The sequence below is a fragment of the Chamaea fasciata genome, unplaced genomic scaffold, assembly GCF_029207755.1.
Source record: "Chamaea fasciata isolate MVZ Bird 193981 ecotype frontalis unplaced genomic scaffold, bChaFas1.0.hap1 SCAF_2, whole genome shotgun sequence".
Lineage (NCBI taxonomy): Eukaryota > Metazoa > Chordata > Aves > Passeriformes > Sylviidae > Chamaea > Chamaea fasciata.
Window position 1 is genome coordinate 90,842,620 of NW_027094087.1, and position 23,943 is coordinate 90,866,562.

A 23,943-nucleotide genomic window follows, 5' to 3' on the forward strand; every position below is an offset into this window, starting at 1 on the left:
TTGCTATCAAATTGCATTTATTTGTAAGAAATAATTAAAGTAAAAAGTATTGCCATAAAAAGTAACATTGAGCATCTCTGTTCAAGCATTTCTCTTTCCAAATCAATATGGTTTCACAGGAAAAGCAAGATGCAGCAAAGTGGCAAGAGGCACAGAGGTGTAAAAGCCCTTGAACCGAAGCCCACCAGAAGTGGATGTCACTGGGTACAGTGACATCACTCAGGGTTGGATCAGGGCTTGAGCAAAAGATATTTTGAATTTTAAATAGATATAAGACCGGAATCAAGTTCAATATACAGATACTGGGTCAATTGCACTGAAACTTTTTTCTCTGTTTTAGAAGGATCAGAGAACAATTCTGTCAGTCTCCATCACTACCTATAAAACAAGTTGCTTTTTCAGAGAAATCTGAGTTGCTGACAATTGGCTCCCCAAAACTATTTCCTTTCACATTTTCATCAAAGCTATAACTTAATTTAGAAAAAGAAAATAAATAAATACCCCAGACAGGTTTTTAGTAGTATTTTTATAGTTCAGAATTCTACTCTGATAAATGAAGTAGGAAAAAAACACTATATATGCAAATAAAATTAAAATATCTGAAGGTTGGCTTTTCCATGGTGTAGACATTACACAATAACTGACAGGAACTTAAATTTCATCATTATCATGCATTTGTAGAGTTTCTTCAAAAGTTACATTGATAGTTAATTTGAGATTGCTGACTTAGATCACAATACAGTAATTAGCCAAAGTTAAAATTAAAGTAAAATTTGAAAGAAAATGAATCAAGTAATACAATACATGGTGTAGTACTTTTTCCATGGGCAACTCAACTGCTAATCTTACAGTGCATGAATTATCAAGGAAGAAATATGCTTTGATTGTACAACTCTGTTACAAAACTGTCTTTGAATTAAGGTAGAAATGCAATAGGTGCTAGCTTCACTGAAAATAGTATGTGTGGGTTTTTTATATCTACCTTGAAGGTGGATTTTGCATCAATTTTTATTGTAGCAATAAAAACAGCAAAGGTTTTGAGAACTGCAGGATGTCTCATAGTTCTGTACTGCTTTGGAGGAGTGTGATTAGTTATATATCACTCACACATGTCTTACAGTAAAGTAATTCTTTGAAAGGCTAGAAGAAATCCTGAATAAAAAGAGTTAATGCAAACATTTTAAAGTAGCTCTGTTCCTTATCTGAATATGAGGTGAAATGAAACAGAGGGAGGAAAAGAAGAACCTGTACTTCAGCAGAAAGCGGTTCTTGTCTCTTCCTGACATCTCTGCTCCCCAGTAATTTTTAATTTCATAACTGGGAGTTTTGATCATTTTTCATGATGGAGAATTGCATGGCCATCTTTACCACATAATTTTAAACAGAAACTGGAAAAATAACAAAAACAAGACAAAACAAAACCTAAGCCCTGTTTGCTGAATATATAGTTTTCTTCCCCCAGTGTGTGTGTGTGTGCCAGATGGCACCACACGGGGCTGGATGATAATCAACATGAAAAAAGACAGTAGGTACATGAGCAGAGAAATCTGTGGCAGAATGTACCAGGTCTAGGGCTGGTAGAGGGATGGGGCAGAAGTTCCACTGTGACAGAAAAGCGAAGTTCAGCTTCTCAAGGGAGGATCTGATCCCACTTCCCATTAGTTCCCCGTGCCCAAGTCAGGCCACTGGGAAAGGAGGTTGCTTCTGCTTATCTGAGCATCCTGCCTGAAGGGCAGATCTGAGGCCATTTCCCTCCCAGTAGAGCCAAGGTCATTAACCTGGAGTGGTGGGAACTGGTTTGGTTCCATGGAGGGACAAAAAGTCTGAGTGGAGGTGGCTAACCCACCTTTGGGCTATCCTCTCTGGCATGTGAGGCTGGCAGGGTGCTGAGAAGGGGTAAGGTCCAGCTGGCAGCACAAGCTTAGAATTGGGCTCTTGTAGGAGAGGGACATGTCTGGGTCGAGTGTGTTGATGTGACCTTGTGGGCCCCTGTTTCCCCTCCTTGGTCTGCCCCTGAGGACACCATCCATCTCACCATCAGCTGGGAAATGTGGCGGCCACAAGGAGTCTCTCACCTCCACATAGCTCCATGGCAACACCTACATGGGAGGTATGACAAGACGCTGCTCCTCTTTGGAATTCCACCTTCACAACATTTTTTGGAAGTTCTTCAGGAGAGAGCCAGATAAAGATACACCCACTTACTCTAACAGGGCATTTGGCCCCTGGCTGCGTGCATTGCTCTTGTCCTCTCTGTAGGCACTGGCTGCACAACATTGCTTTTCCTCTGGTTTTCTGCATTCAAGTCAGTAAGTGACTTACCCAGACGTGAAGCATGTCCGAGACTTCCTTGAACATAGATTTTGGGGGATTCATTTGTCTAGAGGTAAAGTTTTGAGGTGCTAAGTGAACAAACACCTGGCAGAGAAGGGTGCTTACAGTGCATATCATTTCTGCTGAAATATTTGTATGAGACACATAGTAGTCTGAGCTCTTGCATTACTAATTTGACCACAGAGCTGATGTAGTTGAAAACAGGCTTTCTTTTAACATAGTAGTTATCATTGGAAAACTCTTTCCAAGGTGAAGGGAAAGATCTTCCAGCCAGGAGATGAAACAGTACCTACGCATTAATTTATTTCCCTCATTCACTTCCATCTCTTTGGTTTTCTTTGTTACTCTCATCTTTTCCTTCTTATCCACCACCGCATCCTGAAAGGGGCAACCTTAATTTTGGGAAGCCAATCAAATCAGAGTGAATAATTATTTAGTTTTAAATAATTCCATCCTCTGCTTCCTTTGTAATTTATGTGATGATGTCACAGAATGCATTAACAAAGCTAAAGGGAAAAGAGCCAGTTTAAGGAGTAGGAAAGAAGCACTGAATTATTCTTGGTCCTGCAAAGAATGTATTTAAGAGTTTCTTAACTCAGCTCTCTTAGACCAGTGAAACTTTCTTCTCTGCTCCCACATGAACACTAAACAGTCTGCACTGAGGGGTGACCACTCTCATCTGTGACCACTGTGTCTGTGTTGTAAGGCAGAGTCAGAGGCTGGGCAGTATCCATCTCTGTAGGCTCACCGGAGTAAGACTGTCCTTGGAGATGAAGCTTTGGATTCACTAACTCCTGCGAGATAAGAGATTGGGAAGAGGAATCACAACCCCCAGCATTTTTAGATAACGATGGCACAGACCTTTGCTCCTTTAGCACAGGCTCCTGACATGAGGGTGGAAGAGAAGGGAGTTTCCTCTGCTCACCACATGGTGATCACAAATGTCACCTACAGACAAAAGAAAATGAAAAGGAACAGTAAGTGAAACACGGGCAATGATTTAGTCTCTTGAAAATGCACATTAATCATCTGACAGCCATCAGCTTCACTGAACTGAAAGTTCGTTTCTCATGGCAGAGCTAACTTTAGGACCAGTGCCGGCAGGCGAAGCTGGAGCAAGGCTGGCAGCAATATTCAGGAGCGACAACTGCATGAGCGTATTAAGACACGGAGTATTCACAAAAACTCCTAACGGACCCATAAATACCCAGCTTAGTTGCTGGTTTAATCACTCGCAAAGACGTTGCCTGACTCTTTTAAAGCCGCGCGTATCTGAAGTTTTGGAAGCGATTGTCAATAAATACTTCACTGCCTGCTCACAGAGACGTTTCCCCGGTGTTAGCTCATTTAAGTGCCTGAAAGAGACTCGACAGAAAATAAGTTAAATGCAACTTAAATCATCATCCGATTCGACGCCAAAAACAACACGAAAGGCGTTCACCAAAAGGTTGCAAAAGGCGTCAGCTGCACCGCAGTTAGAAGTGGAGGGAGCGAGATTGCGGGATGTGAGCGGGCTGTGGTGGCTGGGATCCCAGTCCCCAGTTGTGGTGGTACTTTTTTTTTTTTTTTTTTTTTTTTTTTTTTTTTTTTTTGTGACTTCGAAAGATGTCACAGCAAAGTGAAATCTTTGTGGAGGGCTGATCATGCATTCAGACTGTAGAGTTTTCAAAATGTGATGTTTTGCAATGATGACATTAGAGTAGCAACCAAGGGTCCGAGACAGCAACGCCTGCTGCAGCTGGGCTTCGCTTTGAAATGCCCAAGACAATGGGGGCCACTGTTCTTCATCGCTTCGCCTTTCCATTCCATTTGCATAGTCTGTTCTGCCTGATTGACCAGCTTGAGCTGTCCAAGGGACCAGCATTGTTCACAGATCACTTCAAGATGGCACAGATGACAAGATTCAGGTGAGAGATGAAGTGGGATGATTCTCGAATGCCGTAAGAAAAAGCTACCCTGGGAACTTTTAGCTCAAGTGAAATAATTCAAGAATTTAAGCAGTTTGGTTTTTTTTTTTTCAAGCAACCGATCATAGTTGGAAATCCGCTGCCATGACACACAAATAAGTAACAGCAGGTTTGTGTGTTTCGTTAAGGTGTTTTGGTTTGTTTGTGTTTGGTTGTGTTGGGGGTATTTTTTTTTTCTGTTTCGTTTCTTTGGTCGGGTTTTTTTTGGTGGGTTGTTTGTTTTTTTTTTTTCCTTTTCCATCCTTTTCCATCTCCTCCAGACCTCAGCTTCCTCAGTCTAGGACGTGAATCGTGCCACTGGAAACTTCAGCGAATAAAAGTTTGCTTACAAAAACCCCACAAACACCCCCAAAAACAAACAAACAAACACTCCAGTCGAATATCAATAAAGCTCATCAGAGAGGCGAGTTTTTCAATTCTTTGATGCCCGCTCCGTAACTAAATGCCAGGATTACTCAGTAAACGTTCATAAAGCGCTTTCGACGTGGAAAACCCTCCTGGAGAGGCGCATCGCGCAGAGCGCTGTCAGCCAGCCCCGCGGCGGCCGGGCAGGACGGCAGCGGCCTCAGCCGGGGCTCCGGGCGGGCAGCGAGGGGAGCCTGGAGGACGCCTCGCTCTTCACGAAGAAGTTGCAAACTCTCTGCTGGCACAGATTCACGAATGAAATGTCATAGTTTGGGCTGTTTGTTGGTTTTGTTTTCTTTTCTTTTTTTTCTCTTCCCCCCACACCCAGGTACTCGAGTAAACACACACACACGGTAGCGCCCCTAAAATGAGTTTCATTTGACACCAATGTTTTGACTTCATCTCAAAAAAGACAAAATCTTTGTCGTGCAAGTATGTTTTCCCTGGAGGGTTTCCAGCACAATTTGCTATAATTTCTTTACACCTAACGGAACTGATGGGATCTGAGCAGTAAAACACATTCCCACAGTAGTTTCGCTCTCTCGCACTCTCTGTTACCCTCCTGGGGTTCAGCTCTCTCTCTAGTATAAATATTGCCAATAATTGTGCTAATACGGTGATTCTCGGAAGGCAGCAGGATTCTCTTCTCCTCGTGTATCAGACCTAAAGCCATGCGACTCCTGCTTAATCTCTGGGTGTATTCTCTCCTGGCTACTCGTCTTTCCCCTGCAGAGACTAATACACTTAATTACACGACTTACAAGAACTGCCAACAAGGTCCCAGGGGCCGCTAAACACCGACCGCCGCCCGACGAGCGGAGCGTAAGGTGCGTCTGTCTGCCGCACGGGCACCTCGAAGGGAAGGCGCCTTCAGCAGAACTCGGCTCTTCAAAATTATCCAAAATTTCGGGCCCCTCTTCACTGTTTCGCGCACACTCCCCCCTTTCATGTTGTGTTCCGGTTCCAGGTTGGTTTGAGGGGTGCCGTCGTCCCCACTCCCCCTCCTCCCGACAAGGCGGCTAAAAGCTGCAGAGGAAACTTAAGTGGCTCTGGAGTTTGTTTAATTTCCCTCCAGTGTTTACTGATAATTCGAGAGACGCTTATCTCGGGGAATATAACGATTAATACAACCGCAGGTTTCCAGATAAGTGATTGTGATGGAGATTGTTGGCGAGAAAATAGACAATTATCCGCTGTTAGCTTTACATAAAGATCGCATTAACTTGAATTAGTTATCAGACAAAAGAACATCAGAAAGCTGCACCTTTCTGCCAAGGCAACCGCTTGCAGGCGGTGTGCTCCGCACAAGCAAACGCACCGCTGCCTCCCCTGCATCTCACAAGCATGAAAGGGGCGGCGGGCCCGGGGGGGCCCACGGCACCGACACGCCGCGCTCCTGCGGAGGCACGGCCGCTGCGAGGAGCGGGGAGGGCGAGCCCCAGGGCCGGGGGATCGCTTTAATATCAGCTGCCCGGCCGGGCCGCTTTCATTTCCATAGGGCGAAATTAACATGGACGTGGGGCAGGCGCTGGGGCGGGGGCAATGCGCCCGGGGAAGAAGCGGCGTGGCTGATCGCCAAGGAAACCTCGCTGAAAGGGAAGGGTAGAGCATGTGGCTATTAAAAACCCGACACAATAATAACATTAAGGGGGAAAAAAAATAAAACCATAATGATAACTTGGAGGCAGCTCGCTATTTGCATATGAAACCATCGGCCAGAAGCGCGGCAGTCCCCTTGCCGCATTATGTGCTCGGCGGTCCGAGGTCGCCCCCCCCCAGCAAGACTGAAAAGCCTTTTGATTATTTCTCCTCTCCCTAGGAAAGGCTGATTCCTCCGTAATTGATAGCGGGGAAGGACCGTAATTAATTTTTCAGGGAAGTAAAGTGCAGCTTCTTCTCTCGGCTGGAGGGGAAGGGCTGAGAGCGAGGAAAGGGGGCGAGGGAGCGGAGGCGAGAGGAACTCCTTCCGAGAACCCCTAATTAAAAGTGATCACGCTTCACCCTCTCCGGCACCAAGACCCCCCTCGACTCCTCACCACCCCCTCGCTCGCCGGGGAGGCAGGAAGGGCAGGGACCGTGGGCTGCTTTCACCGAGTCAGAAAGCATTCACCAGGCGTTTGTATTGCGGGAGGTTTCTGTGGGAATCGGGTGGCTCGAGTAATTGGGAGGGGAGGAGGGTGCATTCTCGGCTGGCTTCTCTCTGGAATTAAAGGCAGTCTTCAAAATAGGGTGTTTGTTAGAGAACTTCAGCTGGGAGGAAACCTGCCATTTCGGATCAGTGCGTTTTCTGTGCTGGTTTTCCAGATAGACCCTTAGCACCGTGTTTATCTGGGGAAGGGAAGAGGAACAGGAGGGAGGGAGGCTTTTCGTGTGGGATGGGGCAATGGGGGAAAAAAACGGCAAGGGGCTTCAGGCGGCAGGCTGAAGACTAACAGATGCTGGGATACAAATCATTTCGGGGGAGCAGGGGCACCTCTTGGTGCCTGAGGCAGCCGCGAAGGGAGCGGAGAGGGGATGCCAGGTGAAACGGCTCTGCTCCCACCCGGGACGGAAAGCTCGTCCCCAGCCTTGGGACGTGCCGCTGCCGCCGCTGGGTCCCCGCTGAATGGAGCGGATAATGATCCCCGGTTCCCAAGGCAGGCTTGCTGCTGCCTGGTGAGCCTTGGATTTGTGTGGTCCAAGCCTTTCCCAGCTTGTCCCATTCTGTCACCGGGATAAGGGGCTCCCTCGGCTCGTTTGCACCTGCGTCGCTTTTGGCTCCTTCAGGAATGCGCTGAAGCTTGTAATCAGCTTTGTGAAGCCATTGAGTGCACGGCTGAGTGAAACTTCCAAAGCTCGCAGAAAACTGGCCCGCTGAATAGGAGTCAGCATGGGGCTTCTCTCCAAGCCCCTGGCCTGCCAAATTCCAGCAGAGCCCCTCACAATCAGTCCACACAAGCTTTACTGCTCTCCCCACACTGAGAGAAGCGAGAAAAGAAAAGCTAAAATACCAGTCACCGAGGTTAGCGGTTTGTTCCCAGATTAATGGCAAATGCCTCTCTGCCCAATGCTAACCAATTCTTATGGGTTATGTGTGTGTACATATATATATATACATATATATGTGTGTGTATAGATATACGTGCATATGAAAATGTATGCAAGCCTATGTCCATAACAGAAAAAAGGAAATAAGGGAGAGTTACTAAAATTTTATGTGACCGCAGAAGTTCTTATGGCAGCTAACAGGTAGCAGGCTGTTTTGATATCCCACGGGTCAGCTATTCTCATCTCAACCTTTTCTGCAACCATGTGGTTTTAAGATTCTGGATTAGTATGATTCTCATCTGCAGTCTGGTTTCCATCTGGAGGGGTATAGTATCTCCAAACAAAACTTTGGAGGACAGTGAAAGAAAATAATGGGCAGGTTAAAAAAAAATCACCAACCCCACCATCACTAAACCTACTTCAGGATAACCCAAAAGGACCAAGGCTCTGTGGTACTTGCAGGACAGATTTGCCATGCCCAAGGCTCACGGCCACCCCATGGTCCTCAGCTTGGAGGAAGAGGGGATTCTGCTGCAGCCCGTATCACTTCCCCACTGGGGAAAAGTGTTCAGGAAAGGTCCCACTCGAGGGAATCCCTTTATTTTGAACACCCTTAACACTTGCGACATGTATTCCTTCACTCCTACGTTCCCAGCATCTGATTGCACAAGTGGGTATGACGCTAAACAACTTGGGAATACGCAGCACAACTTCATCACAACAACTTTCATCTGGGTTCTGTATGGGGTTGAAGATTCACATTTATTAGGGGAAACAATGATTCAAATTATAAAACCACATTCCTTTCTAAAGCAAGTCCTTTCAGTGTCATAAAAGCTGTAAAATGTTCTTAAATCTAAAATTGTAAGACGAGTGCACTGTGACATCAAGTCTATGAGTATAGGCCAACTGAGCAAGGCATTATCTTCTGGTCTTGGGAATTTTTATTCCATTCATGTCCTTCTTCTTCTACATGTATCTAAAACAATGAAAACAACATTATGACAGCATTAATACTTTTTGCAAGCCCTCCCCTTGGGCTAGTATAAGGAAAATGGAGACTTCCAACGTTTCCAGAGATGATATCTCCTGAAGGTTTTAGCCGTGCCTCTGAGTTACATCATGGAAATCATGTTTTCTTGATGTCCACATTGAAATAACCACGGCAGAAGGGGAAAAACTAACTCCACAGAGCTGGTAGATGTTTCTTGTGAGTTCAGCAGGATTTTGTCCCGCTTTGCTGTCATGCTTTTGGCGTCTTCTCAATTACCACAATTTTCAGGAACGTCCCAGAAACTGATGACGGCAGTAGGTGTTTTCACCATTGCTTTCTGATGAGTTTGTAGGGGCTCATTGGAGAGTCGCTTGCATAGCGGGTGAATAGTTTAGCAGCATCAACGCACTGTGTTCGGATCCCCAAGTCCCTCCAAGGACAAGGTAGCCTCCGATGTAAAGAGTTAGGGAGTAAAAGCGCAGAGGATCATGTCTTGATGTTGAAATCTTGACCCTTCAAACTACTGCTGCACAAAAACTTCTACAAACAGCCACAAACAGTTTAAAGCTTCGTTTCTTTCTGTCTGTAAAGTTTCTTTTCTTTTTGGAAGTTTGATGTGCTATTTTCAACCATGTTGCTCCTTCCAACCATTCTCAGTGACAAGTCATGAGGATATGCAGTAATTCAGAAATTAGTGAAATTTTATTCTTGGTGGGGGCGTTGGATTAAGAGGCTGGGAGAGTGTGAAACAAGTCAACGTGTAATTGTATGATAAGGCTCTCACGAGGAATTTATTGGCCAAGTTGCTATTTCTATTCCTTCCTAATCTCGTTTAGCACATTCATTCTCTGCAATCTGTCTCCATAATCTTCTGTGACAGAATGGCAGCCAATAGAAGCATGCATGTTTGGAGAGAAGAGAAAATATGCAGAGGCGTGATAAACTGATGCTAATTATCCATATTTAGGACACCGAGTGCAGAAGATCAAGGTTTACAAATAACAAACCAGAGCCAATGATGATGGCTTCCTAGTGTGGAATATATTGGAGGGGACAAGATAAGGGTTTCACATGCAGAAGAGATTTATTGGTCAAAGGGTTCACCTTCCACTTTTCCACTTTTATATAGCAGTAAATTATTTGGGCTAAATTCACCAGAACATTACTCTTTTATTTGGCAATGTGCCATGACTTGCTCTTTCTTTGTGTCCTTTCAATGCAAATCCTTGTAGTGTAACATCAGTAGATAAGAAACAAATAATTGAAGTAATAGGTAATTCCCTTTAAATTGTGCATATAGCACAGTAAGGTAATCATCTAATGTAGAATGAGACCGGAGTATAGAACAGATAGCTGAAAGTGAAACAATATCCATCTCGGCTATTAAATTACATTTATACTGGAGAAAAATAACCTGCAGAAGACTTGTAGGCTGAAGAAGAGACAACACTAGTCTAGTCACCCTTAGGCCATTTTCCTATAGGCTTCTCAAATTTATTTAATTTTAAAAGACAGCTTACCACCATTTTCCTCACTTCCTCTTTCTCTCTCATTTCTTGTTTCTCGAAAGCTAACATTTAAATTAGTGACTCTGCATTCCCCTTTTTAACAAATTTTGGCTCTGAGAAATAATAAGGGAATTCAGTTTGGCAGTATCTGTGTAGTATGGTTGAGGGTCAGTGGAGTGATCTTAGCAGTCTGCAGTAATTGTATTGTAAAGATTCCAAAATGAGAATAATATTTGTTGAGTTTATTTTCATTTACAAGTCCAGAAAGTATTCTGTACAGTGGCAAAATTCTAAAAGTTGTTTCTATTAGCACCGTATTGTCAGGTGCAGGTAAACTGTTCTTTAAAAAATTCACTCTTGAATTGTGTGTCAACACTCCTGACTTCTCGAATGGTATTTTTCTCGTGCTGGTGGTACGACGATACTGTGCAAAATACAGAACACCGCTATTGGAGCAGAAAATACAAAGGCTCTTCCATTAGGAACACTCTAAAATATCTCTTCTTTGATATCTGAAAAGACATTTCTTCCGTGACTACTCGTTTAAGAGAAAAAAAATCTTTTTGTTTTACTGCTGAATGACTGTGGATTTATTTATCTTCCCCTCTGAGGTTCTCTTTTAAATTGGTTCGTATTTTGTTTTTTGTGAAGGGGCAAAAAATACTGCAGTACCAAGCTGAACATTTTCACAGGTTTCCTAAAAATATTTCTAAGGGCAGGCACGCTTTTTCAAATTCCCATGAGTAGCTGACTTCCCTCAAAATGACCTGAAACACATCGTTAGGGAAGGTAGGCAAGCAGACTGCAACTTAGGTCACAGAAGTTGCTATTTGGTCACTCTTGGACAAAAATAAAGGGCATAGGGTGTGGAGCAAGGATGTGGAGCACGACAGCCTGGGGGCAAGCCTGGCACTGGGGCTGCCCGCCGCAGGCGGTGGCGACCCAGGAGACGCTCCCGGGCTCTCTGGACAGGGAACTCCCGGGTAAACCCCCGCTAAAATTCACCAGGGGCCAGCCCCGCCTGTCCCACTCGAGAATCGCAGAGTGGAGGCCCTGGCAGCCTCAGTGCCGCCGGTTCCCTGACCCAAGCCAGGTGAACCTTTGTGCCGTGTCCCCTCTTCAGGGACAAGAGGCATTTATCTCCTCGGCAACGCCACAGCTCGGCCCCGGAGCTGCTCCCTGGGGACGTGGGGCTCCCCACTCGCATCCTGGCTGCCACTACCCGACCCCTTGCTCTCCCCCCTCCAGTCTCCACACCCCGTTGCGGGCCTCCTGCCCCCCCGGCGGGGCAGAATGCCTCTGCCCACGGGGAATGCGGGTGGGCCTGGGGGGAGCCCTGAACCTGCTCAGCAGAGGCGCCGGGGCAGCGGCCGGGTCCCCCCGGGTGGCGGGGCCGCGGCGGGCGGAGGGGACCGCTCACGCCGCCTTCTCTAACAAACTACTTGGCGCTATCGGGGGGGTGGAGGGTGTGTGTGCGCGGGATAGCCGTGTTCCTGGGCTTCATTAAATGACTTTTGGCAACTAGTTAGTCTAATCGGGCGAATTTTCGAAGTCACGGCCTCTCAAGTCCGGTCCGGTTTGAATCTGCAACCCATTTGGCTGTAGGCAGAGCGGCAGGAAGCTCTGCTGCAGCTGCCTCCACCTCTGCTTTCGGTGAGAGAGATCTTTTTCTCCCCGTTCGTAGGGAAAAGGCAGACGTCTTCCACCGAAAACTCTTTGGAGTTTTGTTAAAATCAGGGTTTCACAGTTCCGTTAGTCGTCTTCAGAGACTCTGGAAATCCCTGTGAGCATGGTGTTCTCGCTAAGCGAGGCGTGTGCACCGGCGGAGAGAATGCCGAAGTTTCCCTTTCAAGTGTTTTGTGGCTGCGCTTACTATATGATGCCCAGTGAGGGAAAGAGCTCCGTTCCAGATGTTGTGCACTTCTTTCCCAGAATAGAAACGGAGCTTCTGTAATATTTTTTCTGCCCGTTCTTCATTTTAAAAAAATTATTATGTCGTGCATCAGAAAAGATAAACACGATCCTCTGTAAATTTTAGCTCTGATTTTCTGCCTCCATACTTCCACTCAATTTTTGTGCCTGTAGAGAGTCCTCTTCCTTGTTAGGCAATAAAGCATGTTATAATAAAACTAGAAGGTACAACAAAACGCTTCAGTTCGACAGTGCGTGAATCTGGTGTGCAGCAATGTGCGTATGGAGAAGGACTTATATTCTGCAGCAAACGTCCGGAAAGTATGATGGGATGTTCCCCAGGACATGACGTCATTGCATATATTTGTGAAGCAGTTGGTATCCACACACTGAATTTTATTACAGATTTTTTTTTTAATGTGTCTCTTTGTTAAAGGAGATCAACAAAAATATCCTGAGGAGCACAGACGATGTTTTAAACAACGGACTCTGAATTCATCCATTTTCATGACAATAGGCTTACCTTTCAAATGCAGTATTTTCTCTTATTGATCATCTAAGGCTACCCTGAGGCAGATGATAAATCTAGACATCTAAATAGGAACAGTTAACGATGAAAACATGACCACATAATTTAGACATTATGAAATATATAAAGCATGCCTGAGATGCACAGACACATATACTTTATCTACCTGGAACTACCCACTGAATAGTACATCTACACGGCAACCTTCTATCAAATTGTACAAAACTGGGCTCATTTGGTCACACAAGGATGCCTTTTGCAATAATCCCACTTTGTTTCTTTCCTAATCTTAAATATGTGGATATAAGGCACATTCATCATAATCAGCTTGTCCCACTTATCTAGTCAGCTTTGGTCTGTGACTCCTAAAACTGAGATGTTGCTATATTCGGGAAAGTCAGGCAGAACTTTTCCCTGCAGATGCAAAACAAAACGATTAGGCGACTATTTGTTCCTATGTCGTGACCCAAACTTAGTCGGCTAAACTGATATTTTGGTTGGAGGCTTAGCAGAAACCTCCTCAGCCTTGCTAGAAAGTTAGAAACTGAGAGGCATATGAAGGGAGAAAGTGAAATTTTGGAGGGAGAAATGCGTGTTCTACTCTCATTACTTCGTTCTCGACTGTTCCATAAGACACATAAGTAATGATTTGGCACGAGAGCACATAAATTTTCCTTTTGGAAAACGCAATCCATGGCCATATCCCTCCTCTTCACTCTTACGGCTGTTCAAAACACTGCTGAGGAGTTTTTCAGGTTAAACTCCATGCTTCCCTTATTCGTACCCTGTCCTAAAATATGCAGGCTTGAGCTCACCTACAGCTGTAGATTTTAAAAGACGTTTCCCACTTAGTTTTACTTTTTACAGTCCTTCAAGATAGCAAATGCACATGTTCACCATGACTGGATTGCACGACATCTTGGGTTTTGCATTCTTTCCTACATTCTATCATCGGGAAGGGAAGAGGACAATGAAGCTTTCACCTGCCCTGTGACTGAAAAGCAATTTAGGGGAAGGTAAGACTGATAATGCATGAAGGCACAGATAATTTAAAAACTCCAAACAAACCAATCCTTAACAAAAGCAAAAACTCATCCTCTTTTCTGCTACCTACAGGTAAAATAAAAGGTAATATGGAACGTTAATCTGATCACTTGATCAAGGAATTACTCAAGATTTTTCCAAAAGATTAAGATACCCAGTGAGCAAGGAAAGGAGAGATCATGTTTGAGGTGTATGTAACTAGGAAGCACTGAAGAAGGTTTCAGAGCTTTCCTCACCAGGTGGGGATTGTGTTTTGGTGTCTATACTTCATTTTGAACTCTCGTGCTTGGGATTTTAGGTCTTTCCTGGCCTTGGGCTACTTATGTTTGTAGCTCCAAACCTGAACAGCCATTCATTCTTCTAATCTGATTAGGATTGAAGTATCCACTCACCAGTGGTTTTAGCAAAACAATCTTCCTATAGACTTTTTCTGCATTGGAGAGATCAAAACAAAACAAAACAAACCTTCTGAAATCTGTGCAAAGCAATTTTTGGGTAGGAAATAAACGTCCCTCTACTCCCCCTGCACCCCTCCCGCAACTTCACCCCTCCGTGGATGTATGGTGCCTTTGTTCACCACTAGTTCCTAGTTGCTATGGAGTTTTACGCCTTAGTAAACTATATTTCACCTCCTCCCGGTGAAAGCTATTCTTTTCCTAAATGCACACTTTGCGAACTCCAGTCCTTCCCCCCCATGTCGGTCGCACTTCCTCAGCCCACGCTGGTCTGCCCCAGGCTAAAGCCGCGTTTTCCCACTCGGATCTCAGCTCACCCTCTAGCACTTGCCCAATTGTTTGACCACCGACAGATGCTCTTCTGCTTCTACTCGGTTTCATTGTCCTTCATTCTGTTTTCTTTTAAGGTTTCTGAGGGACAGTGCCTCTATCTGAGAGCCGCAGCTAACCGTGGCACACGTCTTCTCCAAATCAATGAGAGGTGTCCAGGCTGAAAGCGTGGACAATGCGATTTTACCGAGCATGAAGCATATTACCCCTAAACCCGTCCTGACAGGCCGTGCTAAAGCATTTGAATGACTTTCTTGAAATGAGACCTTTCTGAAGGCTCCTCCCTTCAGAGAAATACACCATCCAGGAAAGATAGGCATGAAACTGCACAGGGGCACCCCAAGACTTTGTAAATTGGGGGTGGAGTGTGTGTTCTTTGTCACAAGGCACCACTGCTTCCACCTCAAAGCCAGGGACCAGTGTGTTTTGGGGGTTGCCCCTCACTCAACACAAGCTCCAGACATGTTGAAGCATGGGGTTTTCACTTTGGAACTTCCAGACTTTTTGACAGCACATACAGCGGTGTGGTTCACCTCAGTCAGCTCCTACTAATTTCTAGCCTACCCTACAGAGGCATCTCCAGGTGTGTTCTGGTTTTAGACATAAAGATTGGGAAGGACTTCCAGGTTTCCTGCTAGCATTTTGGCCATGCAGCTACAGGAGTGAGCCCCATATATCACACTGCTGTTACATCGAAGATCCTCAAGATCCTCCCAAATTTATTTTGTTAATCTTTACTTTTGCAAAGTTTCCAACAGTACAATGGTTCACTGCATGTAAAAGTCAACGGACTTTCGCTTCAGCCTCTAAAGAAAGCGCCCCTTTACATCTGTACCTGCACACCACGTTCCCCAGCTCCTCTGCCAGCTGTCCTGCTCCTCGGGGCCGCCCTCGTGTTCCAGCTTTTCCTGACATTATTAAGCAGAGACACCGCAGGGCTAGAGCCAGCAGGCAAGCAGGCAGGCAAGGCCCTGTCCGCTCCGCACCCACAATCTGTTATCCTTCCTACCACAGCTCCCCCACGCCCCTCACTGCAGCTACTCTGCTCACACCAGCTCGGAGCTCTGCAAGACCGTGTCCTGCTACGTTTTCTGTTTTTTCTCCTCTGTCTCTCTTTTGGCCTTGCCTCTTCAGAAGTGACTTTCCAGTCAAGCTTGGCTGTCTGACTCCTCTCCGCCTCGGTCGTATGAAACCACTTGCCCCAGACTTCAGTTTCCCCACGGAAAGCAGCATCCATCCCTAACTCAGCACAGAGGGAGAGTCCCTTGGTCTTGACCGGTCCCAGCCTGGCTGTCCCGGGCGCCAGCCCTCTGCGGAGCTGCATGATTCCCGCGGCGCCGGGGGACGGAAGAGCAGCGGGGCGCGACGGCGCCGCGATTCGCAGCGTGGGGCCACGTGTGGCCGCAGGTGCCTGGGGCTTCACTCTGCACTTTTACAAGGGATGAATCCGAACCGGGCCAGGCCCATTGGCTTCAGGTCTCCTTCGGTTCGGACGATGTGCACAGAGGTGCTCGGTGCTGCTCATGGGGTAGCGCCGAACCACCCAGCATCCTCGCTTTTTGGGGTGCTGAGCTTTCTGGAAGAGGAGGAGCCAAAGTGCCCTGAGGTGGAGGGACAGCTTGCTTCACCCTCCATCACCCCACCCCACACCCCCACCAAAAAAGGGAAGATAGCTTGTGTCATGTCCCCGCCCTGTGCAGTGTCTGTGTGCGTGGGATGTGCGCGGCACGGCGGAGCGGCGGCGCCGGTTCCCCGCGGGGCGCGGACCGGCAGCCGAGGCTCCCACCCGCCGGTGCCGGCCCCGCTCGGCGGCCCGTCGGGGGGCCCTCCCCCCACTCAGAGCCATGCCCCGCCCCCGGTAGCCGCGCAGCAGATGGCCCGCGGTCCGGGAGGGCGCCCGCCCGCCGGTGAACGCATGACTGGAGCCGGGCTTTGGTGCCGCCCAGCCCGGGAGGGTCCCGTGTGGAGTTCAAGAGCGGCCTTTCCCGGCTGACAGCAATGCGCTTGTTTTTCCCAGATAACTCGGCCCGCCCCCGCCTCTCACGCCTGGAACTCTCCTTCCTTGCCTTCTTCCCCTAGTCGTCCATGAGGGGCTCGAAGGCTGCGGTCGGGAGACTGGGGGGCGCCGCAGCATTCCCCCCACCGCCACCCGCTGCAGCCTTCCGACCTCCCGCTGGGACTTCTCCTCTCACTCCTTCCCGACTGTGGCGTCTTACTTCTCCCCGCAGTAGGGCCGGGCCCTCCCCCACCGGACCCCACTCGCTCCAAGGGGGGGTCTGGTCTCGCTGGCTGCCCGGCCGGCCTCTGGCTTGCAGCGGGAGCCGTCGGTTTTCCGCCGGGTGATTGTAAACGGGTTTGACTGGCCGTTGATCTCGGGGTCAGGACTCTCCTCGCTAATCCCTCGCTCTCCAAACACCGCCCCCCGTCCTCCTCCCCACGCTCTCCTTCCCCTTCTCTCACCCCTCTCCCCTCCTGCCATCCCCGTTTTCCTCTTGCATCATTCATCCGCAGCCCCTCTGACGGCATCGGGGGCACCTCGGGCTGCAGCTCTCTGAGACTCACTCGCACCCCACAAACAACATCCCCTAGGCCCACTGCTCCACGACTCTGGGGGGATTGGCCTAGCAAGGAGGGCCCTTCGTGCAAGATCAGCCCCCTGCAAACCGACACGGACACATGGACACACGGATACACGGATACACGGACACACGAATACACGGACGCTGTCCGCCCCCACAGGACTGCCCCGTCCCGGCGCTCCCCACGGGTTGCCGAGTGCAGGAGGGAAGGGGAGATCCGGAGATTACTGGAGGGAGCTGACAGAAAGTGTGCGGGAAGCGGGAGGGAGGGGCAGAAAAGGGCTCGGGAGAGTCGGTGAGTGCCCGGGAAAGGCGGGGATATCGTGGGGCGTGGGAGAGCGTCGGCGCCAAGCCCAGGAGAGCATCCTGTCCAGATAACCCATCAAACACTTGCCAGTTCGCATCTTTTAGCTCCGTTTTACACTACAACAACGCGTATATCAGCCGTTTGGTTTGATTTTCGGCGGGGGAGCCTGTTTGTGTGATGCTGTGGCACTTTTTTTCTTCTATAGATTTTTTTTTCCTTCCATGGCAGTTTACACGTAATAATAAAATGCTGTAGCCGCGTCAGACGTTCAGGTGACCCGGCCTGATGTCGCCTGCATGTGGCGCAGCTGGGAGGGAGGGTCCTCCCCACCCCCACCCCGCCCTACCAAGGAGCATTTCGCGGAGCTTCTTGTCCCGCTGTGGCCCTACGGGAGCGTTGGGTCTGATTTCTGGAATCGTCCCTCTTTTCATCTTCATGGACGATTCCGTGTGCCCTCCTCCCGCGCTCCGTTGCTCCCAGAGGCTCGGAGCTGTCCCACCGACGCTCCCCCCCCCCGGGGCTTGTTGTGATGTGACTCCCGTTGAGGGCGCGGGGGAGTGGAACTGGAGGGAGCGGCTTTTCCCCGGGGACCAACGCCACTCCTACGAGCTCAGTGAGCCACGCACGGTGGAGTGGAAGGAGGGGGAAAAATATCTTTTTTAAAAAGGGAGAACCGTTGGGAAAAGAGCTATAGAGTTCAGGCCAAGTTTGCGTTTTGGCTCGAAGTTTGGAGCGGATCAAACCTGTTATCTCTCTGTGCCTCCTGTCCTTCTGGCTCCTCTGCCGCCGTCCCCCTCCCGGGGCACAGGGACTCCCCGGCAGAGCGATGACCGCGGGGGTGGGGTCGGGCCCACGAGGGGCCTTGACCCCAAGCTCCCCACGCTACACGCCGCCCAACTGCGCAGAGAAGGCACCCCGGTCCCGCTCCCATACGCCTCACTCCCTGGATTTTCCTGCCTTTTACTGAAAACGAGATGACTTTTTGCTTTAATTCTTCCACATACGTGATTTTAATAGCTCTGTCAATCATGCTATAGGAGGAACATTTCATACAATTTTAGATGTAATGTACTTAAACCATAAATCGCTTAAACCTATTCTTAGTTTTGCATATTCAATTATTCTCTTATATATAACTCTCACAGCAAAAGCCCGAAGACATAATTATGTTACTGTACCTAACCCCAACTCATCTGCCTAGGAAAGTTGTTTTGTTTAAATACAATACAATACATCAGGCCGGGTCACCTGAACGTGAAGTTTAACTTAAATTAAACTGAACTGCCAAACCAGCCAATAGACCACGAACAGTAAAAAAATTCTACCCCGATGGTATCTCAAGGGGTTGGGATAGGTGGATAGTTTTTTGGTATTTCGTGGAGATGGGGGGGGGGGGGGGGTTGGTTTTGGGTTTTGTGGTTGGTGGTTTTGTTTTGGTGGGTTTTTTTTTGTTTGTTTGGGTTTTTTGTTTTGTTTTTTTTTTTTTTTTTTTTTTTTTTTTACTGTTTATGTTTGGTTTGGGATTTTTATATTTGGTTTTTTGGGGTTTTTTTGGGGGGGTGGGGGGGCGGACATTTGCAAAGCGAACTGTATTACATTGAAAGGCGGGCTGAGGATGTTCGAAGCTTATTTGAATATAGCCGACATTGGGTCTCTTTAATCCCCTGTGTTGAAAGTGCAGGTATTCCTATTATTCTAGGCATAACGCCATTGAGCCGCTAAATTGTCATGGTAGGAGGGAAAACTCATTAAAAGGAGCTCATTTAGAGAGCTAATTTTTTTTTTTACACTTCCCTATAGTATTTCTGCTGTTTGGACGCAAATGAAAAAATTTTAATTTGCTTTTCTCCCTTGACCGCTCCAATCCTCCTGTTCCATCAGTGGTGGTGTTCAGTGATACAGGATCGTCTCGCTGGGATTTTTCTATTCCGCACTGTCACTAAATGTGATTTTCAATAGCTATGACCCTTAAAAAAAAAAAAAAGGCACGTAACAAGGGTGCATCAGACGTGTCTGCCTGTGCACATGCACACACACACGCTTCTCTTCGGTCACGATGCTATCTATGGTGTGTACAGATATTTAAGAGTATGCATGCACATGAAGGACAACACGTTTCAAGAAATAGTTCAACAGGTACCCAGCTTAATCTGCACACCTAAAGGTATGGCTATTATTTTTTAAAATTTCATCTAGGACTGTGTTTGGCTGGAGGTGACCAACATCGCAGGTTTCCCACAGGTTCCTGCTTTCTGTAGGCTCTGTTTGGTCGCTGAGCATTTCCAAAAGTCGCCTGCTGACTGTCTGAACCCTCACACTCCTCCATTTCAATAAAGGCTCAAATAGTTTAAAAAAAAAAAGTTTGGGCTGAAATCAATAGACAGCTTCCATGAAAATTTTGCGTTCAGTGTGAGTGATTTATACAAAATTAGCGACAGGAGTCTGAAGAGTTGTGTATTGTCAACTGACGTGTCAGCATTATAGAAATGCAATCTCTAAGACGGAAGAAACCCGCTCCTCATTAGCTAACTAAAACTTCCCCACTCCTGGATGGATGCAGTACTTATTCACCAGACTCAAAAGACGAACAGTCCTACAGCCTGCTGGGATCGACATTCAAGTCCTGGAAGTTAATTCTTTTTCCTTTTGTTTAAGCAGTTCTGACTACTTTAAAAATTCATTTGCTACAGTAGTTTACAGCAAACTTTTAATTCTAACATATAGAAAAGTATCTCTCAACAGCTAGAAAAAAATTTAAAATAGACCTCCAAGCATTAAACAACATTCTACAATGAAATGACACTCATCATTTTGCTCGGCAGCTTTCGCAGCAGTCGCTAAAAATGGGGGATGGGGAAGGGGGAGAAAGGTGTGACCCCGCCGCTTCCCGCTCAGCCCTCGGAATATTCCGGAGGGATGGGACTACTTTCCGGGCTTGAGGTTTAGAGGTCGCTTTTCTTTTCGGGACGCGCAAAAAGAAGCGCTTTCTCTTTCCATGGTGTTAATTAGAGGGGAAGTGCCGCGCTGGACGGTGTCCTCTCGTTTCCCGGGGACATGGGTGCCCCCCGGGCCGCCGGGAGCTCCCGGCCGAGCGCGGGCCAGAGGCTGAGCAGGGGCGCGCAGCGCCCGATCACCCCCCAGGGGAAAAGTTAAGGCCCCGGCAAGGTCCGGACCACCAGCCCAGCCATAAAATTCACAAAAGTGAACGTTCACGGCTAGAAAAGTAACGCAGTAAACTGCCTTCCCTTGCAAGTAAGGAACGAGTATTAAAATAAATCTACCTTCATCCCCCCTGATTTACCCAGGTTAGGGAACATCGATATTTACAGCAGATTGCACTTCATTCTCTTTGCCGCTGCTGCTTAGAACTTCCTTCCCAAAATCTAGGTTTCCCTGCTGTGTTTACAGGCTTCCGTGGTAAACACCACTATGTTCTCCAGTTAGCTTTTCTTTTTATACAGGTGACTTTTTCCGCTTTCAAATTTATTTAACCAAAACAGAGGAAAAAAAAACAAACAAAAAAAAAAAACCCCAAAAAAAACAAAAACAAAACAAAACAAAACAAAACCCCGCAACCTTAGGATTTCCATTTAGCAGAAAGGCTCTTTAGTAAACTATATACACAATCGAATTTCCTTCGTACCGCCCAAATAAAAATTATTTCACAATGAATTTACAAGAAATTATGCAAAAAGAAAACAAAATCAAAGAGGAAACAAACAAATAAAAATGTCCAGATACAATAAAGTTTTACGAACACGGGGAAAGAAAAAAAAAAGTGGCGCTTCCAAACCAAAACAAAAAAGGTTTTATAAATAAACAAACAAGTAACGGAAAAAACCCCCAACCTTGACCAAACAAACCCGCGAGAATATCTACAAAAAACTTTTAAGTGTTCTTTTGGATTTGTCTTAGTACATGAGTAATAAATGAGACCTCTTTCCTCATCAACTCCGAGTTAATTAGTCAATAAAAAGCCTTCGCAAGAAGCGATCCGTGACTGAAATCGTAGCGGTTCCGCGCGGTATAAAAGTTGGCATTACCTACAACTTCGTGTGTTTATTATTGGTATTTTTTTTTCGCCGCCATTTCCCCCCTTTCTCTCTTTCTTTCTCTTTCTCCTCTTTTTCAAATAAACGCTCTTTGTCCCTTGGGTGAATGATAAATACTGTACAAAAAGTCTCGATAAAACACAGAAGTTCAGTCTAAAACTAGTTTCATAAACTAGTCCTAAAAAAAAAAAGGTAAGTAAAGCAACCGTTACCTTTTTTCTCTCTCGTTATTATTATTATTATTTATTATTATTATTACAAGAACATCAAAACATTTCTGTACAAAAAGGAAGGAAGAAAAAAAAAAAAAAAAGGAGAGAGGCGGGAGAGGGCTGGAAGGAAGGGGCGCGAGAGGCAAAAATAAGAGGGGGGAACCTGGGAGCGGGGCAGGAGAGGCGCGGGGCCGGGACGCGGGCAGGCGGCCGGGGCTGAGCGTGCGGTGGCAGCGGCGGGGCGCGCAGTCCTGCAGGCCGGCCCGGGGCCGGGGGCCGAGCCGGTGCCCGCGTCCGTGCCTGCCTCCGGCGCTCCGGTGCTGGCGGGGGCTCAGATATGCGTCAAGGGAACGGTGCCGTTAACCCCCGTGCTGGCGCTCTGGTAGTGCTGGGGCAGGGAGTGGAGCCGGCTCTGGGCGGCAGCGGCCGCCGGATCCCCGCCTTCCCCGGCCGGTAAGTACATGCTGATCATCTCCCGCAGGTCCCCGGGGCACGGGGCCCGCGAGTGCGAGGTGACAGGCGGGCTCACGCTGGGCTCCGACTTCACCAGCGAGCCCAGGGCGCCCAGCGCACCCGAGGAGGCGGCCGCCGCCGCCGCCGCTGCCGCCGCCGCCGCCGCCGAGTTCTGGTGGGGCTGGGAGCCGTAGGGCAGGGCGCCGTAGCCCGAGGGCGAGGCGCTCATGTAGCCCTGCGAGTTGGAGATGGGGCTGTACTGCAGGGCACCCATGTCGTAGCGGTGCATGGGCTGCGGGTTGTGCGGGTGGTGCGGGTGATGTGGGTGCGGGTGGTGCGGGTGCCCCCCGCTGCCGGGGTGCTGGCTGTAGGCGAGCTGCGCCTCCTGCATCATCGCCGCCGCCGCCGCCGCCGCCGCCACCGAGCCCGGGTAGGCGCCGTTGGCCCAGCCGTTCATGTGCGCGTAGCCGCCGCTGGCCGTGCCGCCGGGGCTCTCCAGCCGCTGCCCGACGCCGCCCGGGCTGACGCCGACGCCCATGCCCACGCCGACGCCGGCCGGGCCTCCCCCGGCCGACCCGGCGCTCAGCAGCCCCCCGGCCAGCGAATACTTGTCCTTCTTGAGCAGGGTCTTGGTCTTCCGCCGTGGCCGGTATTTATAATCCGGGTGCTCCTTCATGTGCAGCGCCCGCAGCCGCTTCGCCTCGTCGATGAACGGTCTCTTCTCGGCCTCCGACATGACTTTCCACTCGGCCCCCAGGCGCTTGCTGATCTCCGAGTTGTGCATTTTGGGGTTCTCCTGGGCCATCTTCCTCCGCTGGCCCCTCGACCACACCATGAAGGCGTTCATAGGTCTCTTGACCCGGTCCTGGTTCGCTTTGTTTCCCCCGCCGCCGCCGCCGCCGCCTCCGCCGCCTCCCGCTCCGGTCTGCCCCGAGAGGTTCGTGGGGGCCTGGGCTCCGCCAGGGGAGTGCAAGTCCGTCTCCATCATCATGCTGTACATTCAAGTAGCTTTTTTATTTTCCACCGGTGCCAGACGTGAAAAATGAATCAAACATAGAGGAGCCCGGGAGGACGGGGAGCGAGCGAGACGAAACCCGTTTGTATCTAGGTAGCGACCGCCGTGAAAAAAAAAAAAAAAAAAAAAAAAAAAAAAAAAAAAAAAAAAAAAAAAAAAAAGAGGAGAAGAAAACCGCGAGGAGAGCGATCGGCGACCCTGCCGGCGAAAAACTTTCTCCCTTTCGCAAATCACTTTCGGGGCTCGGTGGCGACGGGGGTTCGAGCTGCTCAAACAGGTGCACGGCAAACTTGCTGCTTCACTTGGCGCGGCGGGAGGAGTGTGCGGAGCCGTCGGCGGTGTCCTCCGCTCGCCGGCGCTCCCCGGCAGACGCGCGCACACCCCTCCGCTCCCGCTCTTATCCTTAACGGAGCTATTTTTTTTTGTTCTTTGCTGCTAACTTGGAGAGAGAGAGGGAGGGAGGGGAGGGAGCGTGTGTGACTTGCATCCGCTGATCGCAGGTGAATGGAGCAGAAGAGAGGAGAACCCACCGCCACGCGAAAAGGAGGAGAAAAAAAAAAAGTATTTCAACGTTAACTGGGGGGAAAAAAAAAAAAAAAGGCAGGAGGAGGATCGGGGGAGGGAGGGGGTGGGGGAAGGAGCCCAACCAAAACACGCGCCGAACCCGGCGGCCGGGGCGCGGCGGCACGGTAATTTGCTGGCGGTGGTCTCCCTCCCGCGGCCCGGGCGGGACGGGCCGGGCAGGGCCGGGACGGGGCCGGCACAGGAGGAGGAGCCGCCGGGCGCGCGGGCGAGCGGCGCCGCAGCCATACAGCGCGCGC

At 48.6% G+C, this 23,943-nt stretch overlaps 1 protein-coding gene across 1 annotated transcript; it reads right to left on the minus strand.

Moving 5' to 3' along the window:
- Positions 1–20,161: 20,161 nt before the first annotated feature.
- SOX1 (SRY-box transcription factor 1) lies at positions 20,162–23,691 on the minus strand. Its single transcript, XM_066176751.1, has one exon. The coding sequence runs from the start codon at positions 23,105–23,107 to the stop codon at positions 21,986–21,988; it is 1,122 nt and encodes a 373-aa protein (XP_066032848.1). The 5' UTR covers positions 23,108–23,691; the 3' UTR covers positions 20,162–21,985.
- Positions 23,692–23,943: the final 252 nt, after the last annotated feature.

Bases quoted from the DNA above. Each gene is read 5' to 3' on its own strand.
- SOX1 (XM_066176751.1), bottom strand. From the start codon at position 23,107: ATGTACAGCATGATGATGGAGACGGACTTGCACTCCCCTGGCGGAGCC.